Source organism: Polypterus senegalus, chromosome 2 (genome assembly GCF_016835505.1).
Source record: "Polypterus senegalus isolate Bchr_013 chromosome 2, ASM1683550v1, whole genome shotgun sequence".
Classification (NCBI taxonomy): Eukaryota; Metazoa; Chordata; class Cladistia; order Polypteriformes; family Polypteridae; genus Polypterus; species Polypterus senegalus.
In genome coordinates, this window is record NC_053155.1 from 108,201,193 (window position 1) to 108,228,211 (window position 27,019).

Here is a 27,019-nt window from a genome sequence, read left to right on the forward strand (position 1 = left end):
TGAAGATTAATTTAATACCTTTGGTAATGCTTTTAGTAAAACAATATGGCACAATGTTAGTGATTTTTCTTAAATCTGAATACACTTATAAACTTCAATTTGAAAAATTAATAGTTTTATAAATACATCTTAAAAATAAAGGTGCCAGAGTAATACTTCAGAGCAATGCCAGAGGAGAACCATTTTTGGTTTCCAAAGGCCCATTCATATGAAGTTCCAAAAAGAACCATTATTTATTTAGGTCCATAACTGGCTCCATACACAAAATAACTGCATAAACAGTAACAGGTTTGCGAAATACCAATAGGATTATTATTTTAAAAGGACTCTTGCTTCATACAAAAGCACAGGCTTTTGTTTTTTTAAATCTGTCAGTGTCCTGCTAGGTAGTCTACCAAACATTAAAGATTTCATTTTTTTTACATAAAAGCTAGGTTTTCAAAGCACAAAGAACCAATGTCACATGCAGAGAACTCTTCCCAGAATGAAATGGTGCTTTGTCAAGCGATAGTTCTACGAGAAACCACAAAACCCAAATAAAGAACCCAATAAAAAAAACATAAAATGCCATTAAAGAACCATTATTTTTAAGAGTGTACTTTTAATAAATATATCGATTGAAGAGACTGAAATCAATCTTTTACCAAACCTTTCTAAAGCTCTAAGATTACATTACCTGCTTTTGCCTTCAGAACTGTTGTAATTCTTTGTGGCATAGATTCAACTAAATGCTTGAAATATTTGTCAGGGATTTTGGCCCATATTGCCATGATAGCATCCCACATTTGCTGTGGATTTGTCAACTACACATCCATGATGTGAAACTCCCATTCCACCACATCTCAAAGGTGCTCTGTTGGATTGAGATCTGGTGATTGTGGAGGCCATTTGAGTACATGTTACATGGTGTGTTATACTTATGGAAGAAATCATCAGAAGATGGGTACACTGTGGTCATAAAGGGATAGGCATGGTCAGCAACAATACACAGGTACTGTGGCATGTAAATGATTCTCATTTGGTACTAAGGGTCCCAAAGTGTGCCAAGAAAATATCCCCGACACCATTACACCACCGCCAGTATCCATATACAAGACAGAATGGATCCACACTTTCATATACTTTGACTCTAATGTCACAGCAGAAATCGAGATTCATCAGAGCAGGCAACATTTTCCAATCTTCTCTTGTCCAATTTTGGTGATCCCATGCAAATTGTTGCCTCAGTTGCTTGTTCTTAGCTCACAGGGGGGGCACCTGGTGTGGTCTCCTACTGTTGCAGCCCCTCTGCTTCAAGCTTCGACATGTTGTGCATTCAGAGATGATCTCCTGCCTATCTCAGTTGTAATGAGAGGTTACTTGAGTTACTGTTATCTTTCCATCTGCTTGAACCAGATGGACCATTCTCCTGTGACCTCTGGCATCAACAAGGCATTTTTGCCCAGATAACTCCCGTTCACTGGATATTTTCCTTTTTCCAACCATTCTCTTTAAACCCTAGTGATAGTTGTGCATGAAAATCCCAGTAGATCAGCAGTTTCTGAAATACTCAGACCAGGCCATCTGGCACCAACAACCATGACACATTCAAAGTCACTTAAATCACCCTTCTTCCCCATTCTGACACTCAATTTGAACTTCACCGGGTCATCTTGACGATGTCTATATGCCTAAATGCATTGAGCTGCAGCCATGTGATTGGCTGATTAGTTATTTGCATTAACAAGCAGTTGATCAGGTGTACCTAATAAAGTGACCAGTGAGAGTATATGCTGCTTACTATAATTATATTATTACGTTAGATGTGAAGTACTGTTTTTAATCATTTATTTGTACACTGTTGGCTTCTTATTGAAGGCAAAACAATATTGTGTGGAAAAGAAATGAAAACATAAGTTGTTACTGGAAGGGGAGGTTAAGAATGTATGACTTACTTTAGCAACACCAATTTGATCTTTGCGAAACTTCTCCAATGGCCCAATAAGGACATCATCTGCATTTTGGATCTGTATCAAAGAGAAAAATGGGACACTTGACAATTGGAATGGATTAATTGTAAGCACCTTTTTAAAATACTTGATTTGTTACCAAACTAATGCATTAATTAAAATCAGAAATCCAGTTACGTTTTTGTGGTGGAAAAATACATAACATAAGCACCCCTACTGTAGCAGCTTTCTGTCTGAAAAGCTAACTTCTAACTATCAAGATTTGAATCCGCCAGATATTTAGCCTTTGACACCCCATTGCAACAGAATTAAATCATTAAACCAATTAGGGAGACTAACTGAGTCATTAACAAGTTAAGAAAAATAATTGTCAGTTGTCTCCTACAGAAGATTACAAATTATCAGAGTCAAATAGGAAAGTAATAGAATTCCACAAGCAAAAGTCTCTATGGACAAAAAAAATCGTTTGCATTTATCCATTGTAAAGCCTCTGGTAAATGATGCACAACACAAAATTCAGCTGATATTGAATCACCAGCCAAAGGAGAAAGCACTCAGTTCCCACAAGAGAGTATGATTTGCCCAAATTTATTCCACCCCTCCTCTATATTGATCCATACACATATATTGTATACATCACACTTAACAGTTTCAATTTTTATGATGAATTCTATGATGGAGTTTTGATTTGTGTCTATTTGTACATAGCAGTAAACACCCCTGAAAATAAATTGTTCATTATGCATAAAAATTTAGCTCTTGTCAGAACTTGTTTGCCTTTTGGTATATCAAAAGAAAGAAGCTTTTTGATGAAAATGAAAAGATCTGCATATATATGAACAGTATACTTATGCATGATGATTCATGTGCCTGTCCTTTGAACACTTAGATAGATAGATAGATAGATAGATAGATAGATAGATAGATAGATAGATAGATAGATAGATAGATAGAACTTTATTTTCCCTCATCGGAAATTCATGTTTTTACAGAAGCTCTTAAAATAAATAAATACATAAACAGGGAGATATGTGAGTAATTAAATAAATAAATATATATGCACAATTTAATAAAATAGATGAGTCCCAGTAGTGTTTCTTGATGAACTTCTGCTGAATAATTTGTTGGCTGAAAGTACCCAGTGTTAGTGTGTCAGAGAGAGAGTGTGTAGCATTGTTCATAATGGCACCCAGTTTTGTCTTAACTCTCTCCTTTGCTACAACCATAGGGTCCAGAGTGCATCGTATAACTGAGCTTGCTCTTATAATTAACTTGTTGATTGGCGAACACTCAGCCCTGAACACCACAGTGCAGAAAATCACACTGGCCATCACACAATTGCAGAAGGTGTGAAGGATGTAATTTCCCACATTAAAGAAACACTTGGTTATTCTTAACCCTTCATACCTATAATTATGGTGTCTAATACTATGACTTCTGCACCAAGTATCTGCACTTGTTACTAGATAAGCTTAGGCTTTACTTCAGAATTGTTCTTCTAATGTACAAAGATATCAGCAGCATGAATGCCCTCATTTACTTGAAGAACTGTGCTTTAATGAATACACAAAACTCACAAGAAGTAGCTTTTTGTATAAAAGTAAGGATACACAAAACTATTTTAGCAAATACAGGATTTATCTACCGGGGCTTAAATATTTAGGACATTCCATCTTCAAGTGCAAAAAATTTCTTATCATTTATACTATGGCTATACAAGTTATTAATTTAAAAGAGTCTGTCCCTATTTAGCAGCTGGCATGGCTGTTTATACTGCATATATTATTGTTAGTTGTCCTTTTATACTCAAGTGTACCATTCGTAAACAGTTGCTCTTGCCAATGTTTCCCCAAGCTTTTCTTCTTCTTTGTATCTTGTGTGTGGTATTTAATGTGACGAGTAACCTGACCAATCTACTCCTTTTGGGCTTTGGCAAAATGTCAGATTGATTGGAAGACAATTGCATCAGCTAAGAAAAAACTCTATGACAGATGCCTGATTCTACAACAGAAGAAACCAGAAAAAAGATGCCAGATTAGCTCATTGTTGTCTAAATACAGTATAGGAATTTTCTTTAGGTAAAAATGTCTTCCTAAGATCAACTCCAAAGCTAGTTTGTATTTGAAACAGAATATTCCAGTCACAGAACAATAACTACAAGCGCTTCGCATGTCTGATCTTGTCACTCTACTGAAGTGAATGCATCAAATTCCAAAGTATATTGCATCATATTACATACCAAAATAGGGCAGCACTTTTTCATTTCAAAGAAAATGCCCAAACATTTTATCTTGTCATGAATTAAGCTACACTTTTTAAAATATTTTTTGTCAGAATTTCTTTCCTTCAACATATGTTACTGCCACTGGATTACTTTCTCTATTTTAGAAGACGCACAGCAGGAGACAAAATGCCTCTTTTATTATTGCCTACTTTCGTTCTTCATTGACGAATCCAAAACAGCAGTTAAAATTCAAAAATCACACTTAGGCAAACTCACTGATTCACACAAAGAGATGCAGTATATTACAGGTATACGCAGGAGCAATATATATATTTGTATTACATTTTTACCTGTTACTGTTAAAAAAAATAAAACAGACAGTGCTTAGCCCTGCCACCTCATAGCTCCAGATACTTGAGCTTAATTCCCAGCTCCATGATCACCTGTATGCTGTTTGCAAGGTCTCCCAACATCTGCATTGGTCTTTCTTTGGATACTTTGGTTTACTCCAATATACTCAAGCTGGGCACATTAACTAGATTAATGAAGCCAAATTTGAAAGTGTAAATGTGTGAGAGTGTGCACAGTCATGATTAGAAGTCGCTTATTTCCCTATACCCAATGCTGCCAGACTCTATTCCCTGCAAAACTCACCAGTAGCACTTAAAATTGTTTCTGTTTTTATATTTATATATTTCAAACTTTAGCATTGCTAAAAATTAGCATTGGCTTCAATAGCTGAGTTGGAAGTGGAATAAAAGCAATTATTAAATACAAATCATTTAATATGAATGTGCTTCAATATGAAACCAGAACAACATAACATTCTCAAATCCAAGTAATCCAATTCAAGGTCATGTCATTCCAAAACAGGACCAACTTACATTCGAAAAGGACCAATTTAGAATAATCAATGAATCTACACGCCTTTGGGGAACTCACACAGACTCAGGGAAAACTTGGAAACTCCACATGGACAACTATGGAGATGCGGAAGCTGTAAGATGGCAGCTGTAAACCATTGTTGCACTGGGCTGCCCCTCAAACCAGAATAACCAAACCAGATTAATAAGAATTCTCATAAAGAGTATTGCCTCCACATTAGCAATCCTTATTGTGGTGCTCCAACTTGACTTACAACATACTACAAAAAAAGCATATAATTCTCCAGAATATGAGAAAAGTCACAAAATAGTAAAACTCAACAAAACTGCTAAAACTCCATTAAGATAGGAATTAAGAATTAATTTCCTTTAATAAAACCATTTAGTTGCCTTGATGAGAACTAAACAGATGCATAACCAATTTTTTTCATTATGAAGTATACAGCATACACAATGTGGCAGAATTCTGCTTCTGCCAAGAAAATGTGTTTTTGGTGATGTATAAAATGCACCTACAGTTACAAGTGCGTGATACAATTTCAGACTGCCAGAGCCTTATCTAAGTATTTAATGGAAGTTAAAATGCTTAAGATGAAGAATCAAGAGCTAGTATTGGTTGCAAGTCTTCATGAAAACAAAATTATTCTGTTGACTAATATGAAGATCATATCAATCAGCCAAGCACATCAAGTGTTGTTCATCACTCTATATACTGTTTGCTACAAACTAGTTAGGCTGCCACAAAATGACTTCATGTCAAATCTTAATTTTTTAAAATTGTGTTATGAGTGTGTCTTGCCATGGACTGGTGCCGCAGATACTGTTGGTCTTCATTTTGTGACAAGTCTGACTGATTTAATCATGACATTCAATTTAACCGACACGTCTCTTGGATATGGAAAACACCAAAGAAGCTCCTATGCAGCGATGAAGAGATTGTGCACACTATACACACTATACAAGATAATGATGAGGCAGGAAACTGAACCAAGAACTCGAGATAGAAGAAGCAGCATCACTAACCTTTATGTAACCATGCATTTTCATTTTGGTTGCTGTTTACTATAAAGCAAAATAAATCATAAAAATATGGATTTAGTATCACAAATGATTACGCTCTGGAAATTAATCCAAAAATTGTTTTTCAGCCAAAGACTCTCTACAAAGACTGTCTACAAATATATGCAACCTTCATAAAAATAAACTGAAAAATACTGCAACAGCCAAGGAAATCATACCTATCAGGTTGGGAGAAAAAGGGACATTTCTGAGGTGCTAGAGAAGCAGTGACACAGGTGAATGTGAAAACAGAAAATGCTTCCTCAGATATGTATCTGTTACTGGAATATGATGTGCCATAGGACGTTAAACAGGGCTCCCAGCAGCATTTCTCTGTTTCACAGAAGGCAGATAGAAAAGGTATGACTCCATGTGACAGAAGCTATTGTTAAACAAACAAGAGGAAGTACAAAGGAGTTTAGCAATGATCATGGGTGCTACAGAACACTGGATAGCTCTATTTAATGAGGTACTACATTAATTTAATGACTACAGAACAAGTGAGCCAACCTAATTAAAGTGTTAGTTAGGTGCCACAACACACACATCAACATTTACCAATTGTAAACATTACTCTTGTACCTTGAATTATTCATTTTATTGTCACCCATCCATTTTACAAAGCTACCTTATTCAATTTAGGATAATATAGAATTGAAGTTTTCAATTTAATTCAACTACATGTATTTTTGTATAGTGCTCTTGTGGAATGACATGTCCACAGCTTAACAATCGGGAGCCCGGTTTAGATAAATAAATAATTAATTGGCCAGCACGATCTCCATGGGTGTGCGTGCTCACGCAACTGTGGGAGGTTGGTGAAGCAGTTGGGGGGAGACTCACTTGCATATGAGGTCAGTCTCAATTGCTTCATCGGCTTTCTGCAGTGCATGATTGAGGTGCTGCGCCCATGGAGGCATTTAAGGGGGAGCCAGCAAGAGGGACAAAAGGAGAAAATAATCTGGCCAGTGAGAGAGAAGGGAGGAGAGACACACAAAGGAGGTTAAAGCAAGAAGAGGAAGGAAGAAATAAGAGACAGAGATAGAAAGAGCCTCCGTGCTGAACTGAATGAGGCAGGTGGTCGGGTGTGAGTCTCAGGGTTATACGACCCAGAAGGTGTGGAAGGGGTGCTCCTACTGAGTTCCTACCTGGGATTAGGAGTGGCCCAAAATGCAGTGTTCCTGTGGACACAGAGGGACTGGTGGTGGGAGACATGTGCACCTCAGTGTGGCGACCTTAATCCTATCTAGACCTCACAGATGGAGGAGACGACGGCTGACAGGTACAGTCCACCTTCAAATCCTAGCTCAGGTCCCCATTGGCTTGACTTTGGAAATCCTGAGGTGCTACACTGAAGAGCACATGTCTCCTGCCGCCAATCCATCAGATTTGAGAAGGAAGCATTGGGGCTCATTTTTTTCACGACTGTCTCTGGTTATAACCTCCAATTTTAATGGATATTTATATATTTTTAACATACTGACAAAGTGTCAAATATCCATTAAATGCAAACTTCAGATCCTTTAAATAGAATGGCACACAGGAGGCACTGGGGAGAACATCATATCGAAGGAAAGCTTCATAGATTAAAGTATTATTCTGTTGTGCAGAGAATTTAAAAAATACATGTCATCATACAGCTGCAGGCTATCTACCTATGTATACCACAGTACCTCCTCTCTGGTGGTCTGAAGAGAGGGAATGGAACTTGTCCAAAAATGAATGTAAAAAGCTCAATTGACAGTAATAGTTTTGAATTTTAAATAAATTAATTAAAGAAACAGTTGATAACTCAGTTAAAAAATTTTATATCATAAACCATAAATCCTTTCCAGAGTGAAAAAAAACACCTCACAGGTCTAAAATTTATAGAGGGCTTCTAATCATGATTTGAATGTGAATGTGAATAATTGAAGGGGCTCAACAAGTGGAGTTAAGGATTAGAACACTTAGAAATGTGGACTATCAAAATGAATCTAAGGCATAAGAGCCATTTACAACACAATAAAATGCTTAACTTTATGGTCACATCCAGAAGGTGATTGGAATTAAGTTGCATCCCCTAATAAAACCAAACAGCCACAACATGAACACATGCAGGCAGTGATCAACATTTCAGTCACATTGAACTCAAAATTGAAAATTCAATCACATAAAAAAACAAACTAAAAACTCACTCCAGAAACCGAAGTCAACTAAAATCCTAAGAAAGTGCAGCCACAGGCTGATCAGTATTCTTCTGTACTTCCAGGTTATGACACACATGTTCTGAGACTGTTCTGGAAAAGTAGATAGAAGTTTCCAGGTAAAGTAGTTATACTCACTAATTATGGTGGCAGAGAGTAACAATGTGTTGCATTTTTATTACACATGCAAGTGAGAATTTTACTGTACTCTTTGCACATGAAAATAATGACTTTCTAAAACTGTAAATCTACAAACGCAATGTCTAGAATCCTCCTCTGACAAAAGAAATGGTAGGTTTAGATACATGTCTTTATACATGTTTATTACCAGCAAATTTGCATTAGAGTCTCATATTAAGAAATCAGAAAGAAAGTGGTATCCTGTATTATTGGATGCTGTGGGGACTTAGAGGTTCAAGCTCTTGCTGTAAAGTTCATCCTTTATTTCTCTCGAGGAGGTAAGTTGGATGCATTCTGTCTGGCTAGCATTATGCACATAAAAATGCAAACAAATGCATTTAAATCACACTCTGTGTCTTTTTAACTTACTTGGCAATACGAAGGGCTCCAAAAAACTGCAGCTGTCAGAGATGATGCAAAAACTGACTTTAGGCAAATATTCAAAAGTAGCCAGAGTCTTTTGGACTTGAGCTTTGAGGCAGCAATGATGGCAGGGAAGAAAATAAGCCAGTATTTGTAAACGTAGCAGGAGGAAGCAGTTAAAGGAAAATGCTTGTGCTTCCTTGGGTAAATAGGGCAACAATATAATTATACATCAGGGCTTATTTAGCGACTCTTGTTGTTGTTATAACTTTGTGCGTTAAAGCCAGCACTTTACTGTCACAAGCTTTTTCCTATGCCCGGATGCAAATTAAAGTCATAGAAGTTGCAGCTCTCTCCTCTGTAGAGTACAGAAAACAAGCCTTGCAACCATTAGATATAAAGGCCAACTTTATTAGGTCCAAGCCGCCATTACAGCTTCTGTTAGGGGGCTGAATTGCTTAATTGAAGCCTGTTACACTCATTGGGCAATAAGCCATTTTTTTTTTTTCACAAATACATTCCATACTCTGCATATAGTCACAATAGATCTTTGCATGTGTTGCCACAGTCTGGGTTCAAGCCATGGTTCCTTCTGTGTGGACTTTGCATGTGCTCTCTTGTGCCGATTAACTACTGGAACTCTGGGCTTCACCAACATTTCAGAGACATACCGTAATGAAGACTGGTGACTCTACAATGGCTTAGGGTAAGCAAATGTGAGTCTGTGTGAGCCGAGGAAGAGGGTTTAGAAAAGAGATAGATATAGTGGAAAGATCTGCAAGGTCCATTAAAACACAATAGAAACATTGAAGTTTATAATGATAGATAGATAGATAGATAGATAGATAGATAGATAGATAGATAGATAGATAGATAGATAGAAACCCAGTATGCATGTTATAGACACTTCTTTAGGACATGTCAGATATAATAATGCATTTTATTTAAAGATGCTAATATAATAATGTTTTTCATGATTACTTAAACGATATAAAAAGTAAAACATTCATAAATCATGAAGAGAGGAGAAATAGGAACACAAAAACCTTGTATTATTAATGCTGACATGTGACAGAAAAAGAAGATTGCAAAGCAAATGCTGGAAAGAGGCTACGTGCCAGCTGCAGAGTGCGGTGTGGGTAGTAATTTGTGAAGAAATATCCTTCTCGCCATTCATGTTCAGACAACACACTTCTTTTGTTATTGTGCTGAGCTGTCTCCAGTCGCAGAGCACTTGGTATTATTTAGAGAGTTATTCTGTACTTTGAGTGTGGTTGATGAACGGGGAATTGAGCCTTCTAGCATACTCATCATAACATGTCTAATTTTAGCAGTTTCTAACTCTGGCATTATATGATTTTTCCCATTTAACACCCCCTTTTGCTTTCTCAAGTGCTTTCTATTATAAATGTGAACAATCCTTAGCCATAAATCAAGAGAAGTGCATATTTTTATAGTTACAGAATACCTTTTTCTGGTTTCCTTGCAGCCAGAAAAGGTTCTAGGTTGGTTATTCAAAGCTCTTTTCCTCATAATTTTAGCTTCAAATAGAAATTAAGGGTAAAATTAACTTTAATAGTTATTGCCAGAGTGTTATTGTGGCAATATATTGGCTTATTCAGGTATCAGGTGGATTTAATTCATATTTTGAAAATCTGCATGTATTCAAAAATCAAATGTAGGAGGGCATCATTATTACCAATTTATTAGGTGTCTACCCTTTTTTGTCAAAATGTGTCCAATAATAATATAATAATAAAATATGAAGCAAGTAAAGGAATGTAATAAAAACACAAGAGTGATAATCTTCTTTTGACTAAATACATGCAACATATAAAAATACAGATGATATGTTTAACGCAAGACAACAATGTCTGAGGTCCATTGGCAGAGTCATATACAATGGTTAATTAGGAACATCCAGTTGATGCTTAATATGGAATTTCTTCTTCAGACTAGTGACAGTAATACAATATCAACAGCATACTCAAAAAGTCAATGAATGCAACATACATTGAATGGAACATATTGTGAACGATAGGGGGCTCGCTCCCTTGAACCCCTGTCCACGACTCCAGACACCAGGTAAAGTCCAAATGTTGACTTTATTTCTCTTCCACAGTGCACAAAGCACACTCTCCTCCACAATACTCATAAATCTCACAATAATACAATAATAAACAAATAACCAATCCTCCAGCTCCCAGACGCGTTGCCACCCTTCCACCCAGCTCAGCTCATTGTCTGTGAGTTCCCAAAGTCCTTTTATAATCCCTGACCCGGAAGTGTTTCTGCCCAATAGTCCACAAGTCCTTTTCCTTCCGGGTCAGGGTAAATCGTCCCTTTCTTCAACCCGGAAGTCCGTCGCTATTCCTGTGACGAACCTCCGGTCACAGGGCACCTAAAACCCTCGGTCCTCCCTGCAGCTCCCTCCTGTGGCCCCACGGCATCCAGCAGGGCTTTGCATAAAAACTCCAATGTCCATGATGCCCTGCTGGTCTTCTGGGGACCTCCACGCTGCAAGGAGGGCTCCACCTGGCGGCTTGGGGTATTGGCGGGATAAATGGCGGCCATCCATTACAGTATTCCCCAGCGGCAATTATTATTCGAGCGGCCTGCCCCAGAGGAAGTCTTCCTCCAAGAGGACGTCCTGGTTGAGCCTTGATTAAAACGAACATCTTGGTCCCTGGAGAACCTAGGGGGAATATTATTCCAAATTGACCTCTTGTCCCCCTCTCTCCAAGGACAGTTCCGCCAAATATGGCCCAACCTTCGCACCGTAACATTGCCTCTGTCCTCCTGGTATTCTTCCCCTACGGGACTGAAAACAATAAGGAACTGTTAGGTCCGCCCCTTTTGCTGGGAGAGAAACCCCTGCCGCCTCTACTGGTGCTTTTTCTCTTTTTGACTCTTTCCCTTTCTTGTCAGGAGACCCCCGTTTTATTATCGGGATCTCCTGCTTAATCTGGGGCTTGTCCACAGTCTGAGTCTCTCTATTAAGTAAAGAGAGACCCTTTACTGTTTGCACCCCTTTACTTTTATAAATTACGGCGGCGTCTTCAGGGCTGCCTCGCTCCGGAGTCAGCACTGTCTAGCTGCCCCGGATCGATTAGCCCTTCCGCCGACCACTCGTTAACGTACCGACCTCTTTTGTAGGGTACGCGTGTATTGGCACCCGCTACTTATTAAACGCGGGCCCGGATCACACAGCGTCCCTCTATTATATACGATACGGGTCTCGCTTACCTGTATCGCCGCATCATTCATTACGGGAGGCTCCTCACCAAATCGCCGCACGTAGGCCCTCACCTTCTCCAACGGCTCTCTGGCTGCCGCTCCCAAATCCCCGACGATCTTTTCAATGGTCGTCAGGACCTGCAAAATACTCGCTACGGGCTCGATTAGTTTTTCGAGCTCCCGTAAGTTTAAATAATTATTCATTTCGACCGCAGTACACTCATTTCCTCATTCGTGTTACCTGCCGACCGGGAGCCAATGAGCACGCCCGCTTCAGGCACGTGCTCTGGCCGGAATCTCGGGAGGCTTCTGGGATTTGGAGTTCTCGGAGGGTCGAGTTGCCTTCTTCGGCAACTGCGGTCTGTCTTTAATACTTTAGCGACATCCCGATCAGCTACTTCCCGACCCTCCTTACCTTCTTGTGGTTTGAGCGATGCCTCGCCGCCTCCCCTTCCCTCCGGAAAGACCAAGTCCGTTTCTTCGGGCTCGAAGGTGCAAACAGCAGGACGCGGAGCTCCTCCTTCCCAGGATGCACCGGGTTTGCTACCGTGTCCCTCGTCGGCTGCCATCATGCGGAAGTCGATTTCTAGGTGCTCTGGCTTCGACAAGAGAAGGCCGTCGCCTTCGGGCAGTCTCCTTTTCCCCTCGGAGCCTCCAGGTGGTCATCTCCAAGGTACATGCACGGGACAAGGTGAGAAACAATAAAAGGATTTTTAAAGTCGCTCCCGCACGCACCTTAGAGGATCGTTGCTTCCTGGAGGTTTCTCCGGACTTGTAAGGCCTCTCCTTAACTCCTCCCGAGCGTCGGCCATTGCACCTACGGCACTCCCGCTGGGTTGTCGCTTTGCTTGCCCTTCTTTTTTCCCATTTTGGACTCGGTTTTTTCGGTTTTGGCGATGCTGTGGTGATTCCTGATTCCGCAGTCTTCTCGGGGTTCGTTTCCCACAGAAATTTTGATTCAGGTCCTCTGCAAGCGCGCTAGAGTATCCTGCCACTACGCCACTGTGAACGATAGGGGGCGTCCTCGCTCCCTTGAACCCCTGTCCACGACTCCAGACACCAGGTAAAAGTCCAAATGTTGACTTTATTTCTCTTCCACAGTGCACAAAGCACACTCTCCTCCACAATACTCATAAATCTCACAATAATACAATAATAAACAAATAACCAATCCTCCAGCTCCCAGACGCGTTGCCACCCTTCCACCCAGCTCAGCTCATTGTCTGTGAGTTCCCAAAGTCCTTTTATAATCCCTGACCCGGAAGTGTTTCTGCCCAATAGTCCACAAGTCCTTTTCCTTCCGGGTCAGGGTAAATCGTCCCTTTCTTCAACCCGAAGTCCGTCGCTATTCCTGTGACGAACCTCCGGGTCACAGGGCACGAAAACCCTCGGTCCTCCTGCAGCTCCCTCCTGTGGCCCCACGGCATCCAGCAGGGCTTTGCATAAAACTCCAATGTCCATGATGCCCTGCTGGTCTTCTGGGGACCTCCACGCTGCAAGGAGGGCTCCACCTGGCGGCTTGGGGTATTGGCGGGATAAATGGCCGGCCATCCATTATATATATATATATATATATATATATATATATATATATATATATATATATATATATATATATATACAGGGTGAGTCAAAATTTATGTTAACACTAATGGATTATTTTTATCTTGACCACACCGTTCTAGATTGATGGTATAGGTCATGATGGACCATTGCCATGGCCTCCACACTCCCCTGATTTGACACCCTGTGATTTCTGGTTATGGGATATGGTGAAGGAGTGTGTGTATAGTAGGAAGGTTTGTGATATCAATGACCTGAAGGACAGAATACGGACTGTGGTATCATCTCTTCCCCACAAAATGTGTGTCAGGGCTTTAAATGGTACTGTTGCTCGTTGTTTTTTGTGTGTTGATCATGATGGCGAACAGGTTGAGATATTACTGTAAATCATCTTGTAACACAGAGACCACAATTCCCATCAGACAGCAGGAGGACACTGAGGCTGAAGCAAGGATATCGTCACCAGTGAGCACAAACTTTAAAATACCGACCAAAGTGGAATTTTATCTAAGACCATAGGCTCAATTTAAACTTCTTCTCAATTAATCTGAATAACAGTTTCATTGACTCGTAGGATTAAAGCTTTTATCAAGAGTACAGTACATTGTTTTGTCTCATCATGGATTGTGTTTAGCTATGCTGAATTTCCAAAAGACAGTTTTTTAACCATTTATTTATACCCAGGCAATGGCAGGTGCTTCAGCTTGTCATATATAAATGTATATGTTACGTGGACAGATGTGAGGCAGAGGGCTTGACCTCCAAAATGTTTTTTACTTCTGCCTTTAGCCCTAAAGAAACTGACCTCACTTCAGGCCTCTCCTTTGTCTTTCATCTCTTCCTGTTCTTTGACTTAAGAACTTCTCGGAAGAGGAGAATGGTTTCAGTCCAGGGCCAAACTCAGAGAAAGACAAACCAAAGCTCTAATTTTATTAATTCCTTTTTTGCTCAATCAATTGACCAGTCCTTGTACAAGAACTTGAGTGGCTGTTGGGTAAACTTATGACCAGTAGATAAAAACAATAATTTCATCCGCCATTTAAAAGATGTGCAAGTTTGGGTAGCTGTTTTTGGCTTTATGTTGGCCTAGTGGTGTTCACTGAGACTGGTGGCTGCTCAATAATATATATATATATATATACAGTGGTGTGAAAAACTATTTGCCCCCTTCCTGATTTCTTATTCTTTTGCATGTTTGTCACACAAAATGTTTCTGATCATCAAACACATTTAACCATTAGTCAAATATAACACAAGTAAACACAAAATGCAGTTTTTAAATGATGGTTTTATTATTTAGGGAGAAAAAATCCAAACCCACATGGCCTGTGTGAAAAAGTAATTGCCCCCTTGTTAAAAAATAACCAAACTGTGGTGTATCACACCTGAGCTCAATTTCCATAGCCACCCCCAGGCCTGATTACTGCCACACCTGTTTCAATCAAGAAATCACTTAAATAGGAGCTGCCTGACACAGAGAAGTAGACCAAAAGCACCTCAAAAGCTAGACATCATGCCAAGATCCAAAGAAATTCAGGAACAAATGAGAACAGAAGTAATTGTGATCTATCAATCTGGTAAAGGTTATAAAGCCATTTCTAAAGCTTTGGGACTCCAGCGAACCACAGTGAGAGCCATTATCCACAAATGGCAAAAACATGGAACAGTGGTGAACCTTCCCAGGAGTGGCCGGCCAACCAAAATTACCCCAAGAGCGCAGAGACGACTCATCCGAGAGGTCACAAAAGACCCCAGGACAACATCTAAAGAACTGCAGGCCTCACTTGCCTCAATTAAGGTCAGTGTTCATGACTCCACCATAAGAAAGAGACTGGGCCAAAACGGCCTGCATGGCAGATTTCCAAGACGCAAACCACTGTTAAGCAAAATGAACAGTAGGGCTCGTCTCAATTTTGCTAAGAAACATCTCAATGATTGCCAAGACTTTTGGGAAAATACCTTGTGGACTGATGAGACAAAAGTTGAACTTTTGGAAGGCAAATGTCCCGTTACATCTGGCGTAAAAGGAAAACAGCATTTCAGAAAGAGAACATAATACCAACAGTAAAATATGGTGGTGGTAGTGTGATGGTCTGGGGTTGTTTTGCTGCTTCAGGACCTAGAAGGCTTGCTGTGATAGATGGAACCATGAATTCTACTGTCTACCAAAAAATCCTGAAGAAGAATGTCCGGCCATCTGTTCGTCAACTCAAGCTGAAGCGATCTTGGGTGCTGCAACAGGACAATGACCCAAAACACACCAGCAAATCCACCTCTGAATGGCTGAAGAAAAACAAAATTAAGACTTTGGAGTGGCCTAGTCAAAGTCCTGACCTGAATCCAATTGAGATGCTATGGCATGACCTTAAAAAGGCGGTTCATGTTAGAAAACCCTCAAATAAAGCTGAATTACAACAATTCTGCAAAGATGAGTGGGCCAAAATTCCTCCAGAGCGCTGTAAAAGACTCATTGCAAGTTTTCACAAACGCTTGATTGCAGTAATTGCTGCTAAGGGTGGCCCAACCAGTTATTAGGTTCAGGGGGCAATTACTTTTTCACACAGGGCCATGTAGGTTTGGATTTTTTCTCCCTAAATAATAAAAACCATCATTTAAAAACTGCATTTTGTGTTTACTTGTGTTATATTTGACTAATGGTTAAATGTGTTTGATGATCAGAAACATTTTGTGTGACAAACATGCAAAAGAATAAGAAATCAGGAAGAGGGCAAATAGTTTTTCACACCACTGTATATATATATATATATATATATATATATATATATATATATATATATATATATATATATATATATCTCTATATTAATAAAAGGCAAAGCCCTCACTCACTCACTCACTCACTCACTCACTCACTCACTCACTCATTCACTCACTCACTCACTCACTCATCACTAATTCTCCAACTTCCTGTGTAGGTAGAAGGCTGAAATTTGGCAGGCTCATTCCTTACAGCTTACTTACAAAAGTTGGACAGGTTTCATTTCGAAATTCTACGCCTAATGGTCATAACTGGAAGGTATTTTTCTCCATTAACTGTAATGGAGTAGAGCTGCAAAGACGTAGGGGGCGGAGTTTCGTGTCATCTTCACGCCTCCTACGTAATCACGTGAACTGACTGTCAACGCAGTACGTAGAAAACCAGGAAGACCTACAAAAAGCGCTTAAGAAAACATGCATTATATAATTGAGAAGGCAGCGAAACAATAAGAAGCGAGCGAGTGTCATATACTACCATATTCATGAGTGCTGCTACCTCGGAAAGAAAGCAAGGTGTAAACCTAAACTTTAAATTAAGTTCATAGACAGGCTACGCTGGCGTTTCACATGCCCACAGGTAATGCGGGATACAAGTTTAATGAGAGGACGCAGGATATAAACGAGAGTTTTGATCACTTTGTAACTAAGTTAAAATTGTAGGTGAAGGGGTGTGCTTATGCAAATTCCGAGAGACTGTGTTTGTGGGGGATTGACAGTTAAGGCGGGTGGGGGAGTAACGTCATCATCTCCCCTCCCACCTCATTTTGCTCTGAGCTGAGCTCAGTTAACGCTGTCTTCAAGCAACTTCGTCAGACTGCCACCAAATACTCTACACACTGAATCCTCCAGGCACTACTTACAAAAGGTCACATTGACAATCGTGTTACGCTATTTTTAAAATCTTTCCTTTTCTTAGCACAAGCACAGCTGAGAAGCTTCGATGCATGTGCTCCATAACGCGTTAAAAAATAATGCATTTAATCACACTTTGCATTACAAGCAAAGGGGAGCTTTTGTCAATGCATGATTTCCTGGTACACGATTACATTGATCAGCGCATCCGATTCATTTTACCCTCGCACCACCTTAGTTTGAGAAAAGTATGAAAAATATGAGGTTAACACAGAAAAACAGATCACCAATTCAAGCTTTATGAATAATCGATTCGCCATCAATAATTGTTTTGGTAAAGCCATCCTCCTTCCATTTTATAATTTTTCCGCCACTAGCCATGATTAAATGAACGGTAAAAAGTAAGAGCGGCGAGGGTGACTTATTTAGGCAGGAATATATATGATAGCAACACTCATGACAATGTCAATCATGTTACGTTATTATTAAAATGTTTCCTTTTCTTTTTCATTACTTCTTTAACACACTACTTCTCCGCTGCGAGTCGCGGGTATTTTGCTATATATATAATATATGAATTACCTCCAAAGAGCACTGAGACTTTTGATATCATGAAAGTGTGTACAAAAGGGGTCTCCTGCCCTGCAAAAGTCGAGCAGCCAGCGTGCGCGCATAGCTGTGCCGGCCTTTGAGACGCTGACTGCGCTTCTGCCTTAAGTCAAAGTGAGCACTTTTAATTTTTTTCATCCGCCCCCTGAGCTATAGCCCAGACAAGTGCAAACACGGGACCCCTTTTCTACACCACGGCAAAATAATATTAAGGCGATTCACACTTTCTTTTGCACGTATACGATTATCAGGTCCTCAGCTCGGATTATGAACACACGCATACATGTGGAGGACTCACAGTGCCATCACAGCCGATTAATGGCGGGACGTCTCACCAGTCTACACAAGACCCACGCGACTGTCGCCAAAAGGCGATCATAACGCAGCGAACACATCTCTCTATACTATATAAAAGAAAAAGGCAACTTTCCTTTCTTTACACCTTTTTTCCTTTTATCCCAAACCAAAGCCTTTCTCTCTTAACACGGCAGAGAACACAAACATAATTTTCTTTAAATGCCGGTAAGGCACATTACCAGAGGCACAAATTTGAACGTTCACATAGAAAATGTAATTTCTATACCACAGCCGTCGTGTAGCGCCTTTCAAAAGGGATCTACTACCGAGAGATGATCCATATACATTTTAGCTGCTGTTAGTTACTTACCTGTTTTGTTACACAGTCTTTAAAATGTAGTTTACCCAAACCACTCCAGTAGTGCTCAATGTACCTGTACTTCTTAAAACGTTAATGTTTTACTGTTTAATAACTTATAGACTATATTTCATTATTTTTCCCTTGCACTCAGTGACCAAAGCTATACACACACATATAGACACATACAAACATACACACAAGTATATGTATGTGTATATATATGTATGTATGTGTGTATATATATATATACACACACACCCCTATATAGATTATATATATATATATATATACACACACACACACACACACACACATACATACATACATACATACATACATACATACACACATATATATAATTTGTGTGTGTAGATATGTATATAGATATGTAGATATGAAGATATGTATGTGTATATATATATGTATATTATATATATGTATGTATGTGTGTATGTGTGTGTGTATATATATATGACAGCAGCAATCCAAGCTGTGAGAAAACAGTAAAAAGGAGGCGTGTCAGACGTCGTGGTACATTTTCTGATGCAGCTACCGAAAACAACTTTGTGACGCTGCCACCAAATACACAAAACAATTACATTGACAATCATGTTACGTTATTTTCAAAATGTTTCCTTTTCTTTCTCTTTCCTTCTTTAACACACTACTTCTCGCTGCCAAGCTGGTATTTTGCTATATATATATATATATATATATATATATATATAGATAGATAGATAGATAGAGATATAGATAGATAGATAGAGATAGAGATATATATATATATAGATAGATAGAGATATATATAGATAGATAGAAGAGAGATATATATAGATAGATATGAGAACAAGATAGATAGATAGATAGATAGATAGATAGATAGATAGATAGATAGATAGATAGATAGATATGAGAACAACACTCATATCAATGACAAAACAATTACATTAACAATCATGTTACGTTATTTTTAAAATTTTTCCTTTTCTTTTTCGTACCTTCTTTAAAACACTACTTCTCCGCTGCGAAGCGCGGGTATTCTGCTAGTATATATATATATATAATCTGTAGTCTAAATGTCACATTGTTCTTGCTTTAATCTGTAGCTGGAAAAGTCAGGATGAAGTCAAATGTAATTAACAGACATAATTATCAGAGGTAACTTCATTTACTAGAATAATACTCACATGTTCAATCACTCCCAGAAGCAATAATTACATCCAAAGTATTGAATACTGTGCAAAATAATGATGTTCTGATATTTTAGTTTTAAAGTATTCATTTTAAGACCGCCTGAATAGTCTGGATTATTTTGTTTTCAATGTTTCCCAATAGTAAAGATATATGTTTTTTAAATTACTTCTTTAACACAAGAAGACCGTTAATTAATCATGAGTTATATTATTTTGGGTTATTTCTGCCATGAGGCAACACGGATATCTCAAGAATTCAGTGTCCCATATTCAAGTCAAATGGCCTGCAACTGCATTTCTGGAGTTTGCACATTATCTAAAGTTTGTGTGGCTTATTCTGTCGTTATTTTTGCTTTTTGTCCACATCTTCTAGGTTAATTAGTCAATCCAAACTGGCCTTTTGTGAGTGTATATGAGTTCACTCTGCGAGTGTCTTTCATTGATTATGATATAATGATGCTCTTTTGCTTCTTCAAATGCAAATGAAGAATTCAGGTTGTAATTCACATTTAAATAATTAAAAAATGAGTCTTTCATCCCTATACAATATAAAGACGTTTATCAAATTTGAATTTAATATACAGAAAAACAATATATTTGAAGAGGTCAAAGAGGCCACATCTGATTTTCCCATTAGATTAGTCCTCCTCTTGCACAAATTCACATTTTCGTAAGATAAGTACTGAGGCAGGAAAACATTTCCACACAAGTTATACAATAAAGAGCTGTGTGCAGGACAAGGGGAAAGCAGTTTTGTCATTTGTAGGCAGCTGTACTAGCAAGAATTATTTAACCCGTGTTCCTCATAAAACACTCAGGCACCATTTAGGAAAACCAGAAAATTACTGTTTAGAACAAGGTCAAATTAGTCCATTAGTAAGTGTTGTTGGGGATGTATCACAAGAGGGCAGATTTCATGATTGTATTTACATAAATCTATCTATCTATCTATCTATCTATCTATCTATCTATCTATCTATCTATCTATCTATCTATCTATCTATCTATCTTGATAATTAACAGAACATTCATCACCCTTTTGTCTGTGGTGCTGGGCAAAGACATCTTATCACATTATAATTACTGTAATGTTATATAACGGGCACATTAAGTATTGAAACCAAAATAGAGATATAAATTAATTTATCTCCCACACTAAGCTCTGGATAGGCAGTTTCAGAAAATGTCATTAATTTATTGTAATTAATACAGCTGACTTAATTATATAGGGTGGTCCAGATCAAATTATGCAATTTTCATTACGTTATAACTTATTAAGTTTATTACATAGAAAATCACCCAAAAAATCCCGGACCATTGAGAAGTGTATGAACTGACGACATGAAGAATCGCCTTTGCGCCGAACTGGAATCGTCCCCCAATAAATCAAAGTCATCCAGACGATCTGGATCTGCATAATTAGATCTGGACTACTCTGTACTGTACATATGTAAGCCTTAAATGGCGAAATAAAAGTTTTACCTATTCATTTATGTCACAAAACAAAAGACATTTTGTACTTTACATAATTCCTATAAATAAAAAAGTAGTCTTCTTTATAAATATAGTAGACTATAAAGCAAACTATAATAAATAGAGGGAAGCAGACCAATATATAAAAAAACATGCAAAATTAAGAGGAGGATACATAAAATTTAACAGAACCTGGCAGGTGGATAAATAAAAGGAAGAGGCATGATATGAAATAAAATGGTGTATAGAGCATAGTACAAAAAATGTAAACAAAAGTGACATCGTTATATATCAACATATGTTCATATGTTCTGTTGCAGTTTTTGTTGCATTTGGTTTGTTGTATACTATCTCTTTAAGTTTATTTATGTTCCTTGTTCTTTGTGAGTGGAGCTCCAGGAGGCGGGGCCATCCTTTCACTACCACTCCTAAGCCCTCCCTCTGCTATTTAAGTTAGCTGAGAAAGCTCAGGAGTTGGAGATCATTTCATTTATGGTGGAGTATGCATGACTATTGCTGTTTTTGTTGGATTAATTGTTTTTATTACTTTCTTGCATTTGGTTAAGTATTCTGATTGCTGGATAGTGTTTTTTGACTTGTTTGCTAAAGGATTGCCTTTAAGGCAACTCTTTTTGTCTCTTTTTGCACTGTTGAACATGTTCTGTATTATTCTTTTTGATACATAAATCTTCAATTTATAAAGATTCCTTATTACCCTTTAAGTTCACAAGATGGGGGTTGACAGTTATCCCCCAAATTTGTGGTGTTTTTTGATATATTTGTGGATATTTCATGTTGTTTTGACCAGATCTCCATTTTAAGGTCTTCACTGAGTGAAGCCAGCCAGTAGTATCTGGGGTCTGGCTGAGTTCAGGTAAGCCTCTTCTGGGCAGGCTAGTCAAGGTCCTTCTTAGCTTATGTTTGGAGACCTCACACTCCTTCTGCCTTTTTAAAGACTCCATTTCATGAAAGACACCTTTATTAAAGAAAAAAATCATATGTAGAGATATACACAGGTAACAAAATGTACAAAATAAATGGAAAAAATCAACCTGTCTTGGCTTTTACACCTTTTTCTACCTGGTGATGTGGCCTGTCCACTTACCATAGTAACAAAAGTCTCCACTTCTCTTGTCTCTTTCTCTGCTTCTGTCTGCTAGTCTTTTCTTCTCTGTCTCGCTTACTCCAGTCTTTGACCTTTTTGATTACAACTGATGAGAATTATGCCTATAAAAAACTCCAGTCTATGAGATGACTTTAAACAACTATCCTAGGATACTTACAACCAAGACCTGGAATCATTTCTAAAGTCGTGTCATGCTTCTAACTGCTCAAAAGGCTGTATAGTAGTGCTCCTTCTTGTGGCCTCTAGTGCTCTTGCACCACTAAGCCTTTAGATGCCCCTAAAGTGCAAGGCCTGTAAGGTAGCTCCCCAGATGTAAGCTCGTTACAGGGCAAAGCTGAACCCTATATATTCCACTCTAGAACTGTGTGCATTCTTGAGGCCAAAAAATGTTGCCAACCAAAGTTTCCCCCCTGACCTCAATCACTCTTCGTGGCTTGCTCACTTCCCTGCATCACTTCAGCAGCCAATAAATGTGTATAACCCACAGCACATCACTAAAATCAATTATATCCTCTGACCTTCATTTATATCACTGCAAAGAAGCAAAGTGCATTTTACTAAAAGTATGAAATGTTTATTTTACACAACATTTTATTACCTATGAAACCTTTTCTTATTTCCTGTTTCCTTCACATGAATCTGAGCACCAGCTGAGTTTTGGACCAACTGGAGCTGTGGTAACATATTAGGAGGGGAACCTACCAGTAGGGAGTTATAGTAGTCAATATGGGATGTAGTAAAAGCATGGGTAAGTTGCTCAGCATTACAAAAATGACAGGAATGAGGGAACATGGAGCATGTTACGGAGTGTTGGTAGATGTTATTCATGTGGATTGAATAAGAAAGAGAGGAATCAAAAATAACACCAAGAATCCTTGCTGTAGGAGAAGGTTTAATGATATGCTCACCAAGCTCATTTTCTGAAGGTGAGCTTTATTGTCAATTAGCATGACTTCAGCTTTGCTGCAGTTTTCATTTTAAAGAGTTTTGTTCCATTCAGTTTTTATTTTCCCTGAGGCAAGTTGTAAGATGAGAAAACTCATAAAACTTCACTTTTAACAAGGAAATGACCTAAGTATCATCATAATCATAAAATGATAACCCAGTCCAAAGCTACAAACAATATGGCAAAGGGAAAACAAGTAGAACCGAATGATTGGCACTGAGCGGGACCTGCTGTTACCAAGACTAAAAAATTCTTGCCTGTCAGTCAGATAGGACATAAACTACTGGAGGGCAGTGCCAGAGATACCATTCTGGACAGTAGAATATGCTTAAGAATATCAAATATAACTGGCAAAGAAAGCATTATACTATTGGAATCCTGTCAACAAACATCACATTCCTTAACAGAAATATCTGCACATGACAGAAAATGGTTTCAGTGATTTTTTTCACATATGACATTTATTTAAGCACAATATGACAGGCAGACTCATGCAGAATTTGAGCAGGAAAAACTCATTGTCACAAATGGAAGTCACCCCCTGTACCTCTTCAGAGCAAAATGGTACATGCTCTTTGGAACATCTTCTCATTTGCTAAGGAACTGTGAGGGAAGATCCATTTGCTTTTAATACTCTTCAATTTAGATTTAGGTATCACAGCCAAGCAAACCATTTTTCTTCATTGCTGGAGATTTGCCTTTTCTCTAGGCCTAGGGAAATAACTTTCCAGGATGAGCCAGACGGGCAGCCCAATATTTATTTCTAATGCTCATACTTTTACTTTGCAAATGTATAACATTCCATTATTTATTACTCTTAATTAGACATATTTTCCTGATATTTTTCCAGTTTATTTGTCCAGTAATCATAACTTAATTTCAGCATGTTAAAAGAGAAATTCTTACCACTTTGGGGACCTCATTGGGCTTCTTTAGGCATGTTTCCAAGCCTCATGACTCCAGCACTTCTGCCGGGCCCTGCTATAGGAATCATTGCCAGCTGTAAGTTAGTTGACTGCAATTTGTAACATGGATGGTAAGATTCAGTTGAGCAGTTGATCCATAAAGAAGCTTAACTGCTTTTTTTCTATTACATTTTGATGTACCATATGTTAATTGCTGATTGAACTAGAACATTAAGAATTAAAAATTGGCAAATTGCTTTATTTACATATTTTCAATGTAGAAGTTATCAGTTGGAATTTAATAAATATTTACGCCTGATTCATGAAATATTTATTCAAAATATGTAATTCAGTTAACCTTACACATGTACAATTTATCATATTATAACAAGGATTATGGCCTGTGAACATATTTCACCATTTAAATCTGTTCGAAGAAACTATTATCTAATTTGCCCACAATGCCAGCCAAACAATTCTCACATTGTTGGTTACTGCCAACTCAAACCAGAAGGAAAAAAGAAACAGAGCTGCCATATTCCACTGGGAGGGAAAAAGAACACACTTGAAAAAAAGTGAGTTTATTATAACATTACTGCTTCTCAAAAGGATATAATATATATTTAACCTTTTACAATCCAATTTATCTTTTTTATACTTTATGTCATGCTAATGAATTTAAATCTAACTTAACTGTAAAAATTAGTATGACGGATTTAAACAAAAAACAAATCTTATCTAATAACAAATATTACAAATGTAAAAATTTTGAGTGAGGAACCTGCCTCAGTTTCAATTTGTGAAGAGTTAATGTGTTGTTCACCGGTGTAGCACCCTGCTCCTACACACCAAAGATGTTAGGTTAACTGGTGTTTCTATTTTTGACCTGTTTTGGCCTGCTCTTTCTACCTTTGTAGATTAATAGGTGACAACAGGAAGATTCCTTGTGTGCTGCTCAGTACAGTTGCTAATCTCACATATGAGAATTCCACAAGGCAAAATAAAGAACTTCTTTAATAATAAATTGACAATATAAAATCCCAGATTTCAGTATCACCTCAATAACCAAATATTACATTGGCAAACCCTGTCTCGCCTTACACACACCAGTTTAGTAGTTTTAATTTGATAACAGAAGTGGAATACATAATTTTAATTTCTAAAGTGAAACCTACAACCTGTGCCTTAGGCCCAGCCACCAACAAAACAAGTGAAATAGCTGTTCTGGCAGCACCGAGTTTTAGCATTATCAATTACTCATTACTGAATTGCACAGTTCCTGATGCAGTAAAAGTTTCAATTATCAAACCATTACTGAAAAAAATGGGGCTAAATCCACATATGCTTAACAATTATAGACCTATTTCAAATGTACCCTTTCTTCCTAAAATGCTTATAAAAGTAGTTGCCACTCAGCTTCAGTCTCACATTACTCATCACAATCTATTTGAAAAATTCCAGGTTGGCTTTTGCACGGGTCACAGTACAGAAACAGCACTAACCTGTATTGTAAACAATATTCGAATATCCACTTCATTTAAGAAATTCCACAGTAATTATGTTGTTAGATTTAAGCACAGTGTTTGATACCATTGACCATGCTATCTTATTACATAGGCTAAAAAGTTAGATTGAGCTTTCAGGCACCGTGCTTGCATAGTTTAGTTCATATTTGCTAATTTCAATATGAACAGAAATGTGCTGAGAGCACTTCATCATTTTGCTCAGAAGTTAAATATGGTATCCTGCAGGGTTCAGTACTGCGCCCTTTACTATTCCACTTTATATGCTTTCACTGGAAATTATAATTGGAAAACATAACTTTAATTAAGCTTTTTTAGACCAAATGACAATTCTGTGATGGTGCCCTTATTTGGTTGTGTCAGTGAGTTAAAGAAGTGAATAGATGAGAACTACTTGTCCTTAAAAATATTACTCATGCAAAAGGAAACAGGAAATGTGTTTTATGTCGGTGGGCCTAACCTTTTAGGGATACTGCTCAGAGTGGTGTAATATTTGAAGCAGAAAGTGAAAAAAAATGTTTGCTCTCATATCCATTTGAGCAGCAGAGTGTTAACAAGTGATTTAAACCCTTAAACTATCAATTTAATTATTTGATTTAATGATTATTAATTCACTTTTATTACTGTATTAATTATTAATACATGTCATCGGTTTAAAAAAAATATTATTCAGTCTGAAAAGTACATACAAATACATCAGGCCAGTATTGACCAAAACCATCTGAATTTTTAATTATACCCTGACATGGATTTTTGCCAATACCACCTATTCCTATGTTCAATCAATATTAATGCCAGCTTATGCACAGGTGTCACTTTTAGACTTGTTCCAAAGGACTGCACAATATACCTTTTATTTAGATGATTGTGTGGTCCCTCTTCATTCGCATTACATGTATAGTGTTTACATGTTATATTTTTCTGTTGTGCTTCATGTACATTTAACTTTTATTCAAAAAAACTTTTTCTGACCAATATATACTAAATTAATAAAGCATTCAGTCACATATATTGGTGTCCTCAGCTGAATTGTGGCAGTTTACTCAAAACTATTTATGGAGTTCAGCACTGGCTGCTGATTTTTGGGTAAACAAATTATTTAATTGGGATTCAAGGAAAAGCATCCCTCCCACCACACACTGCCTATCCTTTTATAGATAAAAACTTCAAACATTATAATTAAATCAAGCCAACTGTGGCTTCCAAAAGACTGACTTTTGTTATAATCAGTGCCACAATAGTTAGATCCATTCTGATTTTCCATTGAACTACACATTTGCTTAGAATGTGTTTCATTCACACATTTTATCA

General features: G+C 37.9%; 1 protein-coding gene across 2 annotated transcripts in view; it reads right to left on the reverse strand.

The window, feature by feature from the left end:
- Window positions 1-27,019, reverse strand: part of arhgap42a (Rho GTPase activating protein 42a) — a 415,782-nt gene that overhangs the window by 170,070 nt on the left and 218,693 nt on the right. For both annotated transcript variants that reach the window (XM_039744345.1, XM_039744346.1), the window contains one exon: window positions 1,935-2,006. In XM_039744345.1, coding sequence (XP_039600279.1) covers window positions 1,935-2,006 — 72 coding nt within the window. The remainder of the gene's footprint in view (window positions 1-1,934; window positions 2,007-27,019) is intronic.